Source organism: Fundulus heteroclitus, chromosome 15, assembly GCF_011125445.2.
Source record: "Fundulus heteroclitus isolate FHET01 chromosome 15, MU-UCD_Fhet_4.1, whole genome shotgun sequence".
Lineage (NCBI taxonomy): Eukaryota > Metazoa > Chordata > Actinopteri > Cyprinodontiformes > Fundulidae > Fundulus > Fundulus heteroclitus.
The window spans coordinates 16,070,225-16,090,210 of NC_046375.1; the positions used below are offsets into that span (position 1 = coordinate 16,070,225).

Genomic DNA, 19,986 nt, shown 5'->3' on the forward strand with positions numbered 1-19,986 from the left:
CTCTGGCTGGGATAGAAAACAGTAGGAACCCTTCTCTGTGAGTTTCCAGCTGGATTTGCATCCTGCTGTGGAATGATCTGGTCTTTTAGTTCAGTCAAAATCAAAGCATTTGTTCCCAAAGTAGGAAAAAAACACATTAAAAGGTCCTTCAGATCACCAAGTTACTTCTCATTCCTGCGGTCGGTCCAATTCTACATGTTGACAGAAAAACATTTCGCTGAATAAACGTGACACCAGCAAGACATAAGTACAAAAAGTAAGCTTTCCTATTTTCTTCCATTTTTTCATGCACTTCTGGGTTGCTTAAAGGTGCAGCATTAAACAGAAATAAACCATAACAAATGTACCATTAATTAAATCATATTTTCCCATTATATGTAATAGTACAATACAAACTAAATTAAAGAACAACAATGTTTTATTCAAAAGAAAACATTGATATCACTTTATGTAAACAGTATTAATAACTGAAATATTAATACTGATAACAGGACCAAATATGAGGGTCCATATTATATTCTACAGCCCACAACTTATCACCTGTTTTAGTGTTTCAAAGTTAAAACTGCAGGCAGGAGACTGTGTTGTAAAAGGATTTATTTATTATTTTTGGCTGGCAATGGAAATATATTTAGTAATTCAATATCTAACTGTTCTCTGTGCAGCAGCAGTTTTCACTCGCATTTCCACTCTTTGTGAAGAGTTTTTGTGTGGATTGTTTCAGCTTAGTTCAAACGTATTGATCGATATTTGTTTGATCAATAAAAGCAGTTAGATAATACACAGCATATGTGTGATAAGCACTTAGTAACACATATTTCACAATATTTCACCATTACAGCCAGGGATCACTAAATCCTTCATATTATATAATAACTCAGGACGACCCCCCCCTCCCCCCACTCAATTATTTGGTGCCGCCACTCTCCACCAGAGAAACTGTGATTTTAAAATAGAACAGTTTAACTTTGATTAAAATAAATGGGAAATATTTATTAACTATTGTTAAAGGTTTACTCATTGGCTTGGGCAAAGTATGTATTAGTATTTAGATCTGGTATAGCACAATACTGATTTTATTTGATTTGTTTTTCCGTATAAACTAAACATCCAAGACGCCGACTAATACCAAAAAAAGACAATATCTTCCCAATTCAACAAAAGAACGCAATGCAAAGATTTAGGAGAGTATTTAGGTAGCCTGAAAACAAGTTAATTCTGTTATCTAAACAAAATGAAACTCCAGGACAAGTATATTCAAATAGGGGATAACCGCTCTACACCAAGGAGTAATAAAACCGTGCCTGCAAAGTGAAATTGTAAATGAAGCTGGCCTCCCAACAGTAGACAGCAAATGGCACAAATTGGCAGCACAACAGGATTCAGCATTAGTCTGAAATGGCTCTATTTAACATTTTGATAATAGGATGTCGTGTTTTGTTTCGCATAATGATGCCAGCACAAGCATCTGGCCTTTATGGGACAGGAATTACTCCAATTCCAACATGTGTGGATAGGAGGCTTTTTGTTAATAAGGACAGATCTTATGATTACGCATTTTGTGCAAACGCTGGAATTTAATATTGTATAATGTACAATGGTGGAAAGCAGTCAAGTGTTAATGTGAAGTCTTTACCTGCACTTCTCTGCCTCACACCAGTCCATCTCTCTGTGACGCTGATCGTCCCAGGGGATCAACGCCAACTCGCCTCTCTCATCCAGACTGTGACGGAAACAAAAGGATTAGGAAACAGCATCCACAAATGCTAATTTTAATTACATAACTAAACCAAACAAACTAAGTGTCACGACTTCCACATAGTGCCTACAGTGCTCAGGGGGAGAAAACAGCAAAAAGAAAAAAAGAAAAACGACAACAAACACGTAACCTTCCAGGGTTCGTCTGTTTGGGACAACCAGAGAGAATACAAAATGGAGTTAACAAATCTTAATTTCTGTAAATAAAAAAAAAATAATAATAATAATAAACCTAAACCTACATAAGATAACTGGCAAACTTAATAAACCTTAATTTTACTAATTATATGCATTTTTTTTAGTTTCCCTAGTCACCCTCAGACCTAATTACTGGTAGAGATGTAAAAATTAATTTAAACGGAACCAGAACAGTAATATGAAGTAGAAGGTATCAGGAAGAATCTGCTTCAAGAACGTTCACTCATCAAGTGGAACAGAAATGCTGTTTTTCCAAACTGGATGACTAATTAATTTCAGATGATCGTGATTGCAGTTTTGCCCAAAAACATTAATGATTATATTTTTCTTTTCATAAGCTTCTCATCATAATTAAGCGGCCGTAGAGGTACAGCAGAGACATGCATGTCAGGACAAAGTGGTCGGACTATTTCAAAATCGGCCTGCCTGAGAATCGCATTAAAGCAGAAACAGTGATAATGCAGCAGTTCTGCTAGGAGTAATATTGGGTCATGGAAATCATCTTAAAGAGATACATCGAACAGGCCTTTTGGTTTCAACAACCAACTTGGGTCTAAGGGACGGCTGAAGATCTTTCATAATGAAATCTGTCCATTTCAGTCTGCACCGGTCCTCTTCACAAACCACTTTCATGTGCTTCATTATTGCAAATGTTTCAGAAAATCCCAGCAGCAGTCTCATGTATAGGGCTGGGTATCATCTAGGATGAGCCGATTCGATACGATTCTCGATACATAGCTCAGCTTGTCTGCAAAAAGTTTCAGAAAATCCCAGCAGTCTCATGTACAGATAAAATTTTGTCCAACCACAATGAACATCTTTAAATATCTTTAAAGAATTTTGATAAAACATGGAAATTAAGAAGAAAGAAAACTCCAAATATACAAATAGATGTACTCAAAAGAGGTTTGATCAGTGGGCTTATGCCACATGTGACGTCATCAGAGAGGTCAGAACCTGTTTTTGGGAGGTTGGATTTTAATATGATATTAAAAACTATTTGCAACAAAATAGCAAGACTGATCATGATCTGTTGCTCAATAGGTGACAAACAGAAAAGTCTGGCTTACAGCTTCAACCCCTTGTTAACACTGCTGCTACTAAACTTGATTTCCTCCGAGCCTCCTTGCGGGGCAGTTTGTTTTTTAAAGTAAACACGAAATAGAAATAGAAAACAGGAAAATTATCTTTTAACCTCATGTGCCAGAGCTGACAAGTTCTCACATTAAAAGCAAATTCCCTTGCAAAAAAAAAAAAAAAAAAAAAAAAAAGTGGCTACACTCATGCCGAGCCATACCAAAGGCGAAGAAATGTGGATTTCTTTCTGTTATCTACTCCTCTATTGACAGAAAAAATATGCACTGTGCCTGTAAACTCCTAGAGATAGCGCAGCTACAAATCATCCGTGGCTTCGGTGCCGTTAAAGGCCGGGCGCACACGCGCGCGCCGCAGCAGTTTTATTAGCGGCGCCATAAATCCTGTCCAATCACAAAACTACGCGAGGAGAAAGTTGCAGGTGTGATTTATGTGAACTTGGAAAAATTAGTGTCGGATATTTTTACCGACACCACAGCGCAAACCCGGGGAAGATGAACCACAGTAAATTCATTCGTTTTTTTTTTTTTTCTTTCTTACTACCTGGTCTTTATTCTTCATCAACGACAGCTATGTTAGAACTAGGAGTGTAAATATTGGCGAGCAAGTTCAGATATCGATAAGGGGGATAAATTATTCTGCGCTCACGGTTCTGATCTGCATATCAGGAGGGAAGCAGGAGGGAGATGGAGATTTTCGGGGTTTATTGGGGAAAAAAACTATTTCAAACTACAAGCAAACTTTTTCAACAAACCAACTCCCCCCCCCCCCCCCCCCCAAAGCTTCTCCGAGTCCCCGCGCAGACCTGATCGATATCGCAGAAGAATACTGTATTCACCCTCCCTCCCCTTCCTTCCAATGAAGCAAGACTTCAGTATATAGAGTGAGCTCCAGACAGATGGTGCGAGCACGCTCCGTCTGCTGCAGTGTGGGAGTGAGTGCTGAAGGAGCAGCAGTTGGTGCTCACAAGCTGAGGGAAATGGAAAACTGGCCCACAGCGGCAGCTCCATGATGGATGCCCACTGCAGAGCCACAACCGCCTGACCTCCATACAAACTCAATACATGGCTAATAAAAAAAAAAAAGAAGGCTGCAGAGAAATGTGTGTGTTGGGGGGGTGGCAAACGTGTAGATGGAAACCAGAAGGACAATTACTTCTGTGTAGTAAAAGCCATGACTCCAGAAGACCTTGTCCTTTTTTTTATATAAATGCTTCTTTGTTAAAAAAAAAGCTAAAAATGTGTTTGACAAGCGGCAGTTTTAGCAGCCTCATGCAGTCTTTAAGTGCAAATGTTCTGTATAATGAAAACAAGGTCAAGCTCTCCTGTCCAAGTCCCCGTCAAGGGAGAAACCAACCAGATAATGGCCATCTCTGAATCTAGTATCATTTAATTTGCCCGTGTTCTGTATTGCCCTGAAAACCGATGCAGCACCTCGCCAGATTGTTCATCATTCTTGCTCTTGTTCACATTTTGTCACATGACAACCACAAACTTTAATGAATTTTATTGGGCATCTTGCGAGATTTAGACCAAAATAAAGCAGTTCACAATTGTGAAATGGGAAGGAAAAAGATGAATGCCTTACTTGTCTTTAAGTTAAAAATCTAAAAAAGTTAAATAAAATCTGCCATGTCACAGCCCCTAGTGTCAATACTATGTGGAACCACAGTTTGCTGCAGTTGCACATCTAGAGATGTCAAAGTTTCCACATTCTTTGCTGCAAAATAGCTCAAGCTTAGCCAGATTGGGTGAGCAGCATCCATTTTTAGGTCTTGGCACAGATTCTCAATTAGATTAAGGTTTAGACTCAAACTTGGCAATTCTAACATGCCATTGGGTGCTGGTCTAAACCAGAGGTCTTCAAGATGGGGATTGCAACCCTTAGGGATGTCCCCTGGGTACTACTTCACAAAGTTTGAGCTTGTAAACCAGAAGAATTATTTGATTATTTGTGGTTACATGGAAAATCATATATCTGGTGACAAATAAAGAACAGAATGTTATTATTCACATGAAACAGTGTCAACTTTTTTACATTTTACATTGTTTGCTTAAAGGCATCACTTTTACATTTCCCAATTTTTTTCAGAAGTGGGAACGTCTCACTTTATCAGGTGCTTTTGTATGAATTTAACAGAATTTAACAATTTAACCCTGACTGATGACGGCTGATTCTTGCTGTCTTATTTCGTCCTTCCTTCATTTCATGGCAATGGTGCCAAAATGTCAATCTAAAGATCTTTCAGCAGCTTTCCCCATCACGTTTGCCTTAACACACGCCGCTCCATCACGCAGATCATCACCAAATTTTCTCTGGATATTTTGACTCCGCTCTTCGTTCATGGCAGTGCTTTCGGCAGATCGGTAATGAAGCATGAGATGCGGCTCCAAAAATTTATTGTATCAGGACGCTTCATTGGTGGCATCACAAAGAACTCATAGTGTTCACCCTTTCTGCTCCAGACAAATGATTTTCCAGATGCTCTGTCCTCAAATTGTCAATAGGATTGACAAATAAATAAATATACTTTGTTAACCCAAACCCACTTTTTTAACCTAATTGGGGGTACGCTTAGGGTAAGATGGTTTTCTTCTTGCCACTCTTCCATAACGGCCAAATTTGTAAAGTGCAAAAATTCTTGTTCTCTGTCCAAATCCCCCCCACCTGAGCAGCAAATGCTTGCAGCCCATCCAAAGTATGTGTGGGCTTCTTGGCTGCTTCCCTGATGAATGCTCTTCTTGCCTGGCCTGTCTGTTTAGGTGGATGGCCATGCATGCTCGGTTTGCATTTCGGCAATACCCTTTTCATTTTTGAATGATGGATTTGACAATGCTCGTTGAGCTTTATAACCTAAGCTCAGAAAAGTTACAGAGCAGTTTAATCCCCCACAACCCCGGTGTCTGACCCATCTACTGTCTTCTGTGGTCTTCATGATTCTGCTCGCTTGCTAATGTTCCCAAAGAACGCTCTCGGGCATCAACAGGAAGGCCGTGTTCATACTGAGGTTAGACCGCACACAGCTGTGTTCCATCTAGTAACTTGGTGATTTCCAAAGGCATTGCACTGGGTTCTATTTAGTGGTATTAGGATGTGAGCCACTGCTGGGCGTGGTAAGCTAAGCTCTTCTGTGTGTACATGTTAGGAGCAGCATGCATGTCTGTACTTAACAGAAAGACTCTACCTGCATGACTGCGACCTAATAAGTATGTTCAAAGGGAAGGGGACACAGATTCAAACGGAGAAGTCGTTGCTGTTTTAGGTCATTTTGATTTTAAATGCATGACGATGTGAGATTTGTGCATTATGGGAGTGTAAGTGTATATTCTGATAAGTTCTATTAAGTTATGTGTGTCACCAGTTCAAATGTATGCATTTTTTCAACGCAGTCTCCGAGTTCCCAACATTAATTGATTCAAAAAGATAAATGCACATGATGTTAACCAGGTCTGCTTGTCACACTTCTTCTTTTTTTATGTAACTACATAAGTTGAATTTCTTGCTAGCAGGTTAAAAACAAAGTTTAACAGCACTAAATCCAGTTAATGTCATTTTATAACCCATTTTGGTGTCCTCTGGTACTGGAAGCCCGGTGCCAGTAAATGGGGTTATAAAATGGATAGAGGTTTTAAGTTTGACAGTCAAGTGAGAGCTTTAGTGAAATCCAGCTTTTTTCCCAGCGGCCAAAAATGAAACCCATCCTGTCAAAAGATGATTTTAGAACAGTAATCCATGCCTTCATTGCAAGTCAGCTGTGCCTTGGTGTCATCCTTGTCACGTCGGCGGCTGGTTGCAAAATGCAGCAGCACAGCTTTTCACTGGGATACAGAAGGGAGCGAATTACTCCTGTTTTATCCTCACTACACTGGCTGCCTGTCCGTTTTAGAGTTTGTTTAAAATTATTGCATTTGTTTTTAAAGCCTTTAATGCTCTTGCTCCACCTTTTCAGTTTCTCAGATCAGCTGACCCACTGATGTTGGATGTGTCAAGGACACATTTGAAGCTCCAAGAGGCATTGGGATATTGCAGTTGCAGCTCCGAACTTATGGAACACACTGCCATTATAAATTAGAAAAGGCTTCCTCACTTAAAATGTTTACATTTGGTCTGAAAACCCATCTTTTTTGGCTTTGCTTTTAAGCCAGTATAAAGTGTTAAATCTAATAGGATTTCAAAGATTTTTTAGTGTCGATGTTCCGTACCGATACTGAGACTTCGACGTAGAGCTGGGCAATAAAACGCTAGTAATATCTATCTTGAAATATATGAGAAAAGGGTCAATATAGACCTACAATATACAGATAAGATAAAGAGCCAATGATAATAGGAGTTTCTCCATGCTGGACCAATCATGTGACTGAGCTAGAGCCATGCAAAGTTAGCATGATGTAGAGAGCCTCTTACAAGAAGGAGGACACAGTGAATGACATAGTTGAGAAGAAGGGGAATAGTTCAGTGGTGTGGAGCTATTCTAGCTCGTCAAATGTATAATGGACAATATTCTTTCGGCTTCAAGTTCCAAGAGGAACACCTTATCTATTGGTTGTCCCACATGACAGTCATTGTGACTTGCACACCTAACGCCAATGTTGCAAGAAGCAAACCGCTACAAGTTTGTGAGAATAAGAGGAAGGCTTCAGTAGAAAGAAATAAGACCAGGGTGGATTTGGGAGATTCTTTTCATTTCATTTTCGCCTGGGGAGCAGAAAAGCAGGTAGGCTGGTCTTGCACATCCGCAGTTATTGAAAAGTGACTTGGGCGTTTCTTACCTACATCTCCAGAAAAAAAAAAAAAATCATCCACTATACCTTTAAAGTCGGATAAAATAAATAAAGTAGTGTGCACTGCAAAGTGTGTCGAGTCCATCTTCCAACAAAGTCTGAGACTACCACCAATCTGATTTAGCACCTGAACCAGTGCCACCTAAAGTCCCTTTAATAAATAAAATAATTTAAGGGACTTTAGTACCACCCACGGCGAATGTAAAACTTTGTAATCCCAGACAATAGTGGGTGCTAGCCCCCCACACCAAAAACAACTCCCGTACAGCTGCAACAATCAACCATAGAGTTGCTTTTTTAACAATCAAATGCAGTAGTTTATTGTATTGTAAAAGACATGCTATCAATAAGCATATCGAAAATAATTCAGGTGGTTAAAGTAATGGACCCTTGTTACCAATTTCAATGGAACTTCTACGGATATACAAGCCTACGTATATGAAAAATATTGTATAGGATTATTTTCCATATAGCTCAGCCCTACTTTGATGAATTATTATTATACTTTCTCATTTTATGTTCAGCACTTTAGTGAATGCTTGCTTTTTTAAAGTGCTTTATATTAATAAAGTTTGCTTGGCTGCTCATTCCCTTATTGGTCAACTTTCTTTCTGCAGCATTGAATTGAGTTTCCCTTTCAGAAACTGTCATTTCTACCTTTGTGTTGACTTAGACTTATTTGAGTGCACTGCAACGTAAAACAAAGAGGGGCTATGTTTTTTTTTTTGTTTTTTTACCCAGCAGGGTAAATTAATATGATGCCCACAACATCAAGTAGGTGCTTATGGAAAACAGCAGCTCTGCAGGGGTCCTGCAAACAACATGCTAGAATATAGACTATAATGCAGCCAGGTTGTTTTAATAATGACCAACCAACAAGAAGAGCCGATTACTGCTGCAAACAAGTCTATTGAGGGTTGAAATGTATGATTGTGCACATGATTAATGGAGAATAAGGATTAAGGCAGCCATGCTTTTCACTTAAAGCACACAACAATCACATAATTAAAAGAAGCAAAAAAAAAAGTTTTAGATACCTAATAGCGAGCCAATTAGTCACTAGTATTCATAAAATAATGATATGAACCAAATGCATTACTAGTGAAAGTGCTTACTCTGAGCCACGGAAGCCTAAATCTATTAAAAAGAACTGGAGAACAAAGGTAGAATAAGAACAAGTGGACTTTTTTATTGCAGTGTTTTTTTTTTCCTTCTTGGAATAAACATTTTAAATCATTAAAGCAAAAGGATAAATATTAAAGTAAATCATTATTATTCTAATTGCAGATAAGTTGACACATTACTAGTAATTTGCTCTGAGAGAATACAAAGTTTTTAAAACCATCTTTGACTACCCAGATTAATTATAAGGGCAGAAATTCTTTTCTTTCAACAAGCTCATTTATTATAGCTGCAGACTTGAAAACTGGTCAGATGCTAAATGGGTTATTGCTATAATTGATTTTGATTATTGGGCTAGTTGAATCATTTAATCAATTAAACTAATACAAATGGCATGGACAAAAAAGATGGGTGCCTTAAAATAATTTGTGTTTTTTGTTTTGTTTTGCAACACTGCAATTACATGCTTTTAGCTGCATGTTTTGGGTCATTATCCCGCTGGAGTGTCCATGACCCGTGACTGAATCTCCAGTTTTATCTCATTAGTCAAGGTTATTCTTCTGGAAAATTTGGAGCTTTTATCAACAACCAATTTCATGAATTCCAGTGTGCCTCTTTTTTTTTTCTTTTTTTCTTCTGAGGCTTTTTCCCTGGTTCAAAATGTGCAGCCAGAACCTGAAATGTGAACCCAGACCTATCTTGACCTGTAAGCTATGTTTAAACAGTTTTGGATGAAATCTTTGACTCTTTTTCTACCATTCATTGCATTCATCTGATGAACCTGTGGTGGCATTTCTTCCTGCGGCCACATCCTGCAAGGTTGGCTACAGTCCCTTTAACCTCGTTAAGGTTTTTGCAGCTCTGACCCGTTTCTCCATCCCCACTGAAGAATTTCCACAGCATGATGTTGCCACCACTTTGCACCACCGTGGGAATGGTGGGATGCTAGTTTTCTACTGCCTTCAGCGTTCTATGTAGGTCAAACAGTTCAATTTGGATCTTATATGACAAGAACTACTTCTTTACAAGCGTTTAATACATTCTCTACATGGGTTGTGGCAAAATGTAAATGGGTCCTCTCAATGCCTGTCTTTCTTCATGCTACTGTTCCATACAGGACAGATTTGTGACGTGTAAGTTTATTTGTCAACATGTATTCCCTGCTGAGCTGTGGAAGTCTGCAGTCCACCAGAGTTCCTTCCCATGTAGCCTTTTGGCTACTTTACTGATTAAGGCTCTCCAGGCCATGTTTTTATAGGCTTGAAGTTGTGCCAGCCTCTTTTCAATTTGAGATGATGGTCTAAACAGAGCGTCACATTTTAGGATACTGTTTTACAAACTAATCTGCTTTAAAACTTCTCCACAACTTTCTCCCTGAACTGTTCATTGGTCTTCCTGACGCTGTGTGTTTACTAATGTACTCTAACAAACCTCTGCGGTACTGGCACTTGAATTTATTTAGGTATAAAGGAGGTGCAATAAGAACCCATGCCACGTTTTACAATTAGGGACAACTGTTGGTCTATTGGATAAAATCCCAACAAAACACACCAAAGTTTGAGGCTGCAACGTGACAAAAATTGGAAAAAGGTATCGTATTAAATCATAAAACGTACGCCTGGAAAGCAAGAAACTCACATACACTTTACCAAACAGCAATGTGAAACTCTGGATAAATGCATGAAGAAGAAGAAAAAAAATCACTATAGCCCCAAATCATATGTGGCAAGAGCTTCAGGTGTATTTTAGGTAACAGAAATCATGATCTGGCTTTTGGTTCACTGTATTAGACGAGCATTTTAAATAATTTGTATCATAATGTATGTGAGCCTCTGTGTGTGTGTCTCACCAGGCTTCAGGCAGCAGGACGGCGTACTCGTGGGGAGAGGTGGTTTCTGGGAAGTTGTAGAGGATAGCCAGCCTGTGCTGCAGGAGCTCCTCTCCGTGATACGTGAAGAGAATATTCAGAGCCTGCACGTTGCTCTCCTGCAGGTAAACAACACACGTGACAAAACGCAAACAGCAGACACTAAAATGTCGGGTTTTACAAACTCAAAATGCTAAAACCTTGGGTGGGGCGCTATCATCGGATTTAGTCTTTTTTAAATACAGTTTGAAAGCAACAGGCGGGCCAGAGAAACTTAATATAGGTGATGCATGCAGCTAGGATAAAGAAATCACGAGAGAAAATAGTAAAACACTTTTTATATAGATAAAAAAAAAGAAGACTCTTATATTACCCTGGCGTAGTTTCTTGCTGACAGAACAATATTTTGACTCCGGAACTTCTTGAAGAACTCTGCGTCATATTTCTGCTCTGCTTCATGAGGCCCACCAAGTATCTCCTGGAAAAAAAGGGAGAAGTGGGGGGAGGGGGTGAGCGGCAGACAAGCCAAACTGAGAAAGATGAAATGCTTCTCTGGTTCTCCAGAACAAATTTGAGAAGAAGAAGGGTTATCTCCCCAGAATAAATGTTGCGAGTGGGTGGCAATTCAAAACGAAAGATGGGAGCGAGCGAGCAAGGAGGAGATGAGACCGTGAGGAAATGAAGTAAAGAAGAATCAACAGAGATGCTATTTAACTTTGTAGCTTACAGCTGCTTTGGGTGCATCTTAGGAACTTGTGTGTGCGCGCATATGTCAGGAAGGAACATTTGTTGTTCTGGCCTTTGGCTAGAGGGATTTATCGGTGGGTATAAAATCACTGCAGCATCTTTTATGCTTGAATATGTGTGCGTGTGCATGTATGTGCCTTGAAGAGCGTGTCGAGATGCGTGTGTGTGATGGATAGCCTTTGAATGGGTCGTACTCAGACAGAGTCAGCCCGAGTCAGGATGATAAAAACCCCCAATATCATATTCATAGACAGCCAGAGAAAAAGGATCGGGGCGAAAGGAATCTGACGAGTCCTGCCGTTACCATGACAATGTCCAAGTAAAGTGAGGGACGTCACTCTGAGCTGAATATGCAGCAGGGTAAAAAAAAAAAAAAAAAAAAAAAATCTCATCTCCCCCTGCATGGGGGAAAGCAAAGCCTTGTTCATTTGTGATTTATTGTGGCTGAGCAGGGTCTGCATGTTAACATCCTTCAAAGTGAATATAAAAATCCACTTTTTTTTTTTTTTTTTTAAGAGCTTGGCTGCAAGAGTCAAGCTCCACATCAGACGTAAGTATGTTGCACTGAAGTGCTTCTATAGCAAGTCTATCAGTAATATATGATGTGCTCGAGCAGGGAGGATCTGCCACTTCTTCTGCCTTCCGTTCACATACTTAAAAATCCTCCCGCATCCATATCTTCTTTTGCCGTTTTTATATATTTCTCAAGATATTAGTGGGGGTTGAGAGAAAGTATCCGTGCAGGATAGATGGGAAAATCCTCTGCGCGTTGTAGGGATTTGATTTGAAAGCAGAAAGCATTAGTTTGCTGGTGGGAGAACATCGAAGCCATAAAGAATGTTTAAGAAAGCATTAAAGCTGTTTGTGTCCCACATAAACGCGAGCGAAAATATGCGAGGCATTAAAATCCCTTTTACCTAATGCAATTTTAATTATAATTAATAGCGCTTCAAAGACCACCTCTTTGTATTAATTCCCGCAGATTCAGGCTGAACTCTTAGGACGAAATTAGGAGGCGGGTTTGGAAAACATCCATTCAGACAAAGTCCACAGAGTCTACAGGCTAAAGGATGAACAATCAATACACGATTGGGAACGGCCTCCATTAGGAGTGTAATGAGACCTTGTTGCACAAGATCTTGCAGTATCACCGTATTCCTCATCAAGGTGAACCCTGTGCTGCAAAACTCTGTTTTCAGCATGTCTTTCTCAACCAAAATCAGTTGACGTTATTATTAAGAGTCCAGAAAAAAAAAAGGTTTGTTCTTTAAGCTGGAGACCCTTTATTTTGTTTTAAGACTCATATTTTGGATAAAAAAACAAAAAGGAACTGAATTTTTAACCGTCCTCTTGTGTTGACAGGCTATTCAGGACTTTTCATCAGGCTGACCGAGTACAGTCAGTTACAACAACATTGACGTGTTGCAATAATCGCCCTACTGCATGTTCGCCTTGCATTTTAATGGCAAACAAAGATATGTGGACTAGTTTTATAAAAAAAAATAAAAATAACAATAATCTGTGCATCTGATACATTAGCATAGGTAATGTCATCATCCACTTCATTCATACACTGTCTACAGCCAAAATCTAAACAAATAGTGTATAAAAAACAACTTTTTTGGTCTGACATTAAAGGTATAATATGCAACCGGGGTTGATTTTCCAGCGAGGCTCCCCCCAGAGGGCGAAAGTAAACGTGCACTGTCATAAAGATGCTCAGCTGTTCTGGTTCCTCCATTTAGCCAGGCGCGGTTGTTTTGAGTTTAGCAGACAGGCGAACATAACGAAAAGTCGAAAAAACGGCAGTACAAACAATGACTAACACAGTGAAGGTATGAACATCAGGGTTTCCCGCAGCGCTATCTTTGGCGAGGCGGCCGCCGCGGCCGCCTCGCCAAACTCACGCTACCGCCTCGCCAACATTAAAAAAAAATAAAAAAAAAAATAAAAATAAAAAAAAATAATAAATAATAATAAAAAAAACTCGATATTCTTGCATGTTTATTTGACGTTAACACGCGGTTCTTTGTTGTTGCTTTTTTCGCGCGTGCATATAGTGAATGGCAGGGCAAAAACACATGGAGTTCTCGCCGTAAAGCAAGACCGACTCTCGCTGTCTTGCACGAGACTTCTGAGCCTGTGGGTGCGGGCCGAGGGCTCCTGCAATTGCAAGTGCGGTATTTCCCCCACAGACCACCAGGGCGGCCGAGAAAACCTTTGTTCGACCTGAAATGACTCATTTAATCATCCAAAACGGTATGGAGCACATTAATTAACTGAAAAATGTTGCATAGTATGCTTTTAAGACAGACTAAAGCTTTTCCCTTATAGGTAAGTTAGGATAACATTATTTGCCACTTCTTAAATGCTACAATAAAAAGAGTTTTATTTATTTTTTTGTTTCTTTAAAGTCAGAACCTAACATACACTAAGGTGTATTTAACAACTTCGGAAAGCCTGGATGTTGATCTTATAGCTTTGTAGGCAACTGTTAATTTGCAACTTTTTAATTAAATAGAGGCACACCAGTTTAATGAAATATCAAAAGAGATCAGCCAAGATATCAGGAAGGGATTTGTGGCCCTCCACAAGTCTGGTTCATCCTTGGGTTTATTTTCCACTTGCCTTCAGGTGCCATGTTCATCTGTGAAATCAATTGTCAGCAAGTGAAAGCAGCATGGGAATGTGCAGCCATCATACTGCTCACAAAGGAAAGCAGGAAAGCTTGCAAACCTTAGACAAAATATGAAGTATGGGGGTGGCTGCATCATGTTAAGTGTTTTATTTTATTTATTTTTTTGGAGGACACTCTGGTGCACGTAGATGGCATCTTGAGGAAAGGCCAATATGTGGAAATAGTGGGGCTACATTTCAAGACCATCAACAGAAAGGCAAAGCTTGGACACAAATGGGTCTTCCAAATGAAAAACAACCCTGAGCATTTGTCCAAATTAGTTCAAAGTGCCTTAAGGACAGAAAAGTCAATGTTTTAGAGTGGCCTTCACAAGGCCCTGATCTCAATCCAGTAGAACATTTGCAGTCAAAGCTGAAAAGGTGTGCGCTAGCAAGGCGCCCTAAAAACCTGACTCAAAACTAAAAAGCCAAAATGTTTAGCCTAAGTCATACAGTTTAAAAGGGAATGTTTCCATTAGTCTAAATAATTGTCTCTCGTTATTCTGGCATTTAGCAAATATAAATATATTTTTTTAATAACAGGCAAAGTTTACATTCATTCAAAGAAAAACAACAAGCAATACAGTTTCTCTTTTAATGTGTTGTCTACCAACATCTGGTTTTATTTGCATAGCTAACCAGACTATTTCTAAATCAATCCATCAATATGATCTTTTAAAAATCAACAGTAAAAGGAAACGCCTTCAGCTTTTTTTTTTCCTTTGTAAAACAAATTGCCAAAATGTACCCATGTCAGGCTTGTAAAAATGTGGCTTTTTTCTGATGGCTTTAAAGTGAATCTTTGTTTGCTGAGATTGTTGACATTTAAAAAATGCAGCAGCTGCCTCAAAGAGATCACGATGAGCATTTCTTGGGCAAAATGTAATCTCTGTGCCGTTCAGAGGGGTTGTTCTTACTTCGTATGTTGACAGTCGGTCCAGGTAGGAGAGCAGTTTCAGTCGACTGCGACACAGCTCTTTCTGCTCCAGGGTCAGCCTGAATATGAAGAAACACACATATGCATGTCAGCAAAGTCCGGACAGTTAACGCCACAGTGAAATTAGATGTCTACCTTCGTCTGTACGCCGCAACCAGCTTCAAATTCACTGGAAATTGACTCTGCACAAGAAACTCACGGGGACATATTTTTTTACTAGACTGCCCTCCGAACTAATCATTTTCTAAAGCAGCTAAATCAACTTCTTTGCACCCCAAAAACCCCATTCAGTCATTATTTATAGGATTCTAACTGTCAATGAGGTGAGTGATTATCCTACAAGAATCAAATCAATGTCCGGCCTCACTTAATCACAGCTGTAAATAAACTGAACGGCTAAAAACATTAAAGATCCGGGCCACAAATCAGAAAATATCTGCGAAAGGATCAGGTCTGCCCCTTGAAGATCAATCCCAGATCAACAGCACTGGACCTGACCTCTCATCCTTCGTCTTAATCCCTAATCCCTAATTACTGAGGGTGATATCAGGTTTTATCGGGGTGTCTGTGCAAAGACTAACAAAGATTAACACTGGCTCAAAACACCCTCTGGCACATCAAAGAGTGCTGGCTTAGAGCTCGCACTGCTGGTAATTACTTTGCTCTGTGTTCTCAGAGAGAGGCTAAGAACAATGGGAGCGAGGAGACGAATGGCAAAAGGGTGAGGAGGAGCGATGAGGAGAGGTGTTTAAAATATATGTACCCCTCTGCTGCTGAACAGCTCGAAACGATGAAAACAGAGAAAATCTGACACTAAAAAAAAGCTCATATTCTGGGAAGTTTCTTAATTTTAAACTCGCACGGTACAGATTACGAAAGGTAAAACCTGCTTTAAAAAAAATATTCATTCAGTATCTGCCTTCAGCTAACGAAAACCCAATATTCGCTTTTGTTTTTAGAAAATTTTAATATTACATAACAGCAACAAAATAAAAGGCTTTTCAATTTACTGCAGAGTATTTGCTGCTTTTTTAATTAAACACTGCATTATTGCAGAGTAGCATGAAGATTGCCAGCCATTGTTTCTGCTGAAATAACCCCTGGTTCCTTTAATAATGGACTAATGCACTTTTCCCTTCCACTTAACTTTCCATTTCTATGCTTGAATGCTGACAGCTTCTTTAGAAATAACCTTTTTTTGTCTTAACCTCCCTGTGGAGTGTGTTAATGACTGTCTGCCAGACACAGCTCCACTTCAGTTTTCCCTATAACTGCATATAGGCCACTGAATGGCCATAACATGAACATTCTGTATTAAAAATATTAGTTTTATTCCTGTTGGTCTTACGTGATATTGACGTTTTCTGATAAAGTAAATCATGGGATTTCATTAGCTGTAAGCCACAGTAATCAAAATTAGAATAAATAAACCTTTGAAGTATATCACTATAATGTGGATCTACAAGTTTGAACTTACGAACTGAATTCCTGAAATACGTTTTTGATGATTTTGTAATCTATTAAGGTGTATATACAATTCAACAACTCAGTTCAACTAGGATGCAGTATAAACAACATGTGCTGCAGTTCAGTGCTAAATATACAAAAGGAAACAGTGGGAAACACCTGACCTGCACCTTTAAAATGGTTTACGGTATTTTCCTGTATTTTTCTTACAATTGTAAGTTAAAAAAAATTATATCTGTGACACCTTAAATTGTATTTAATGCTGTATGTTTATATAAAGTACAAAGCCTAACGTATTTTTCAGACTATAAGGCACACTTAAAATCCTTAAATTTCCTAAAAGAAATTGATGGTGCACCTTATAATCAGTTGCAGTTTACATATGATTGCCGTTGTACTTACTGACCGATTTTATGTCGTACAATGCGCTCAAAAATCTGTTAAAATGTGTAAGTACGACTTTGGTTAGCAACGAAGCCGCTCCGCTCAATGGATATTTGGAGCATTACGATGCACTGTGTCACTACCTGATCGGACCCCTGAGCTGTCTACAAGACTGCCTGAGGGTAAAGTCAATGCCGGGCATACACTGTGCAATATTTTCAGTCGTGGTACTCATATACAGCTCAAACTGTACGACGAAACCCAGGGTTTAGAAGTTCACCGCTCACGATATGTGTTCTTACACTGTACGGCCCGACGCTCAGATGCAAAGTGACTGCTCACACAGTGCGTTCAAAAACCAAACGTCGGACTCAGCCCTGTAGAGAGATGCCGCCACTCGGACTCGTCTATCCGAAAGCCAAATGTCAAGAAGAAGAAAAAGAGGGACGTGTCGATGCTCACTGTTAAATATGAGGCTCACTAGAACAAAACACGCTGCTTTGGACATTCTAAGAGTTGCTCCTCCGTAGTTTGACTCCATGTCACACGTACCGACGCCATTCTTCTCTCCGCTCCTATGTTTTCGTTTGAGAAGACAAAGAAGAATCTACTTGTTTGCGTGTGAGCAGTGCGCAAGGTCGGGGGATATCGGATCGTAGACTGTTGTAACCCCGCTTCAACAGCAGGACGAGCTCATGATCGCTCACAATCTCCTCACGAAGGCCGACTGAATTTCAAACATGTTTGATTTTCAACCGACCGTCAGATTCCTGATCGGGAGGTTGTCGTGAGAGGCGAATTGCCCCTCGTTACCCCCTGGATACGACACGACGCAGGACGCACGATCAAGCTGAAACTTGATCCAAAAAATTCTCGCACGACTAAAGAATCGGCCCAAAATAGGCAAAAACTCGTACAGTGTATGCCCGACTTAAACTAGAAGTGCATTCATGTGAAGGCCCCCACATACTTGTAGTTCACGCCGAAGAGGTCTGCACGCATTCAAGCCGGACTCCGCGCATTCAGTTAGAAGTCTTTACATCAAACTGTTTTAATCACACATTTTACCGTTCTGCCGCTTCATCCCACTGGCAGAAAGTGTGGGAATTGTAGGAATTTGCCAAAAGAAATGTTGCCAACAGTACGCTCAAATATGAAGGGTAAAACATCCGCGGAGAGTCAGCGTGGGGCAGCCTTCTCCCAGAGTATGCGCTAGCAACAATAAACCTAGTAAGTTAATTCAATATAAAAGTCACGTTTATTTTGGCCTTATATCAGAAACAGGGCAGTGTAGTCTAACTACTCTGTCCTTGCGGCAGAGACGGATAGAGAGCTGTGTACGTGGAGGGGCGGAGTGATATTACACACTTGGGAAGAATATTGTGCGCCTTCTAATCCGGTGCCTGTTACGGGCTGAAAAATACGATACACTCACTTTTGCTTTTCTTGTCATCTGAAGGTGCAAAGTTGTGAGAGTGATGAGAACAGTAGAAGGCCTGGAACAGACAAAGAGCAGCAAAAGGATTCTGCTACAGAAAGCCCCGGCAGTCCTAAGCAGACAGACACAAGGCCCACCAATAGAGACGCTACCTGCCGTTCCCCCAAGACGCCGTTACAAACCCCCAGGGCATGCCCACATTTCCAGTCCCTGCCCATCCACTGGAGCTGGAGTGCAATTCATCTCCATCGTCTTATTTCAAGTGCAGGATGTCTAATTATGTTATTTTAGAGATGAATTGTTCCTGTTTTAAGTGCAAAAATCTTATTCCATTGGCAAATAGTCTTATCTACCTGCTCAAATCAAGGAAAAATACACTGATTTCAAAAATTTTTACTTATTTTTAGTTCCCTTTTTTGCAGTGAATGCTGAGTTCCCCTTTAAACGTGGTACACACATTATTCAAAAAGAGAAAAGGGGGGGTTTATCAGAATGCTCAATAACAATCATGACTTTTTCGTTGTTTATCTCTTTGTTTTGCTCGAGTGATGCTCTATGGTTTGATGCACAAGACGCCCTGACTGACTCAAGCGCAGATGTGATCGATATCAAGCCATTTCTGGAATGGTTGTGTAGTTAAAAAGAAATTAAGAGAATTGCGATGTGACTCACAGGCCTCAGCCGCAGGCCCCTCGTCAACACGGCTAGATCCATTAGCTGCGCAGACACAAACACATTTTGGGGACGCGTGTCAACTCCCTGGGAGACACGGCGACTCAAAGACTGATAAGAGAGAAATATCCGCGTTTTAAGAACCTAATTCACTAATGATTCAATGCAATGGCCTATTCTATGGTTATAAATTATCAAGATTTTTTTTTTTACACCCCCCCTTAAACCCTGCGCTCACCTTCCATCTTACATTTATCTACATGACTACAGCTCTGCAATTAAGCTCTGATTTATTTGGATGAGCCACAGAGACAATCACACAATCCAATCATAAAATATTACCAAAAGAATGAATGGCAGCCATTACAAAAGCTCATTGTTACAAACTGTATGCTTGTTCTCATTCAAATGTACAACGGAGGCTCAATAGTTATTTTAAGAACCTGGTGTAAGAAGAACAAAAGACACAGCACAATCAAGTTACTCCAGATTAAAGCCAGCAGTAACAATGCACGCAGTATGTGTTTACATTTTAAAAGTGCATCATCCCTGCAAGTTTATGCATATTTCCCTCTGTTAACTTTCATTTATTTAGAGGTGTGTGTAATGTGCATAAAATCGCATTAGGAGGGTTTTCGGGCCACATCGGTGCGCAAATTTGCATGTGCGTATGAGGGGTGATTAGTGATCACTAAAGGGTTTTTCATTAGTCTTTCTCTGGGCACTTGACAACAAAGGCATAAATTACCTCCAACAGATTACCCACTAATCTGCGCCAATGGTTTTCCTCTGTTTCTCTCCCCTCATCTTCATTAGCATGGCTGCCTTTATGATCCTCTCTCTC

General features: G+C 39.8%; 1 protein-coding gene across 3 annotated transcripts in view; it reads right to left on the bottom strand.

The window, feature by feature from the left end:
• The window catches only part of nbas (NBAS subunit of NRZ tethering complex), a 251,018-nt gene that overhangs the window by 184,020 nt on the left and 47,012 nt on the right, over positions 1 to 19,986 (bottom strand). For all 3 annotated transcript variants that reach the window (XM_036147528.1, XM_036147527.1, XM_036147526.1), the window contains exons 19-22: positions 15,162 to 15,240; positions 11,195 to 11,299; positions 10,804 to 10,940; positions 1,637 to 1,723 (exon numbers count right to left, since the gene is read on the bottom strand). In XM_036147528.1, the coding sequence (XP_036003421.1) occupies positions 1,637 to 1,723; positions 10,804 to 10,940; positions 11,195 to 11,299; positions 15,162 to 15,240 (408 nt within the window). The remainder of the gene's footprint in view (positions 1 to 1,636; positions 1,724 to 10,803; positions 10,941 to 11,194; positions 11,300 to 15,161; positions 15,241 to 19,986) is intronic.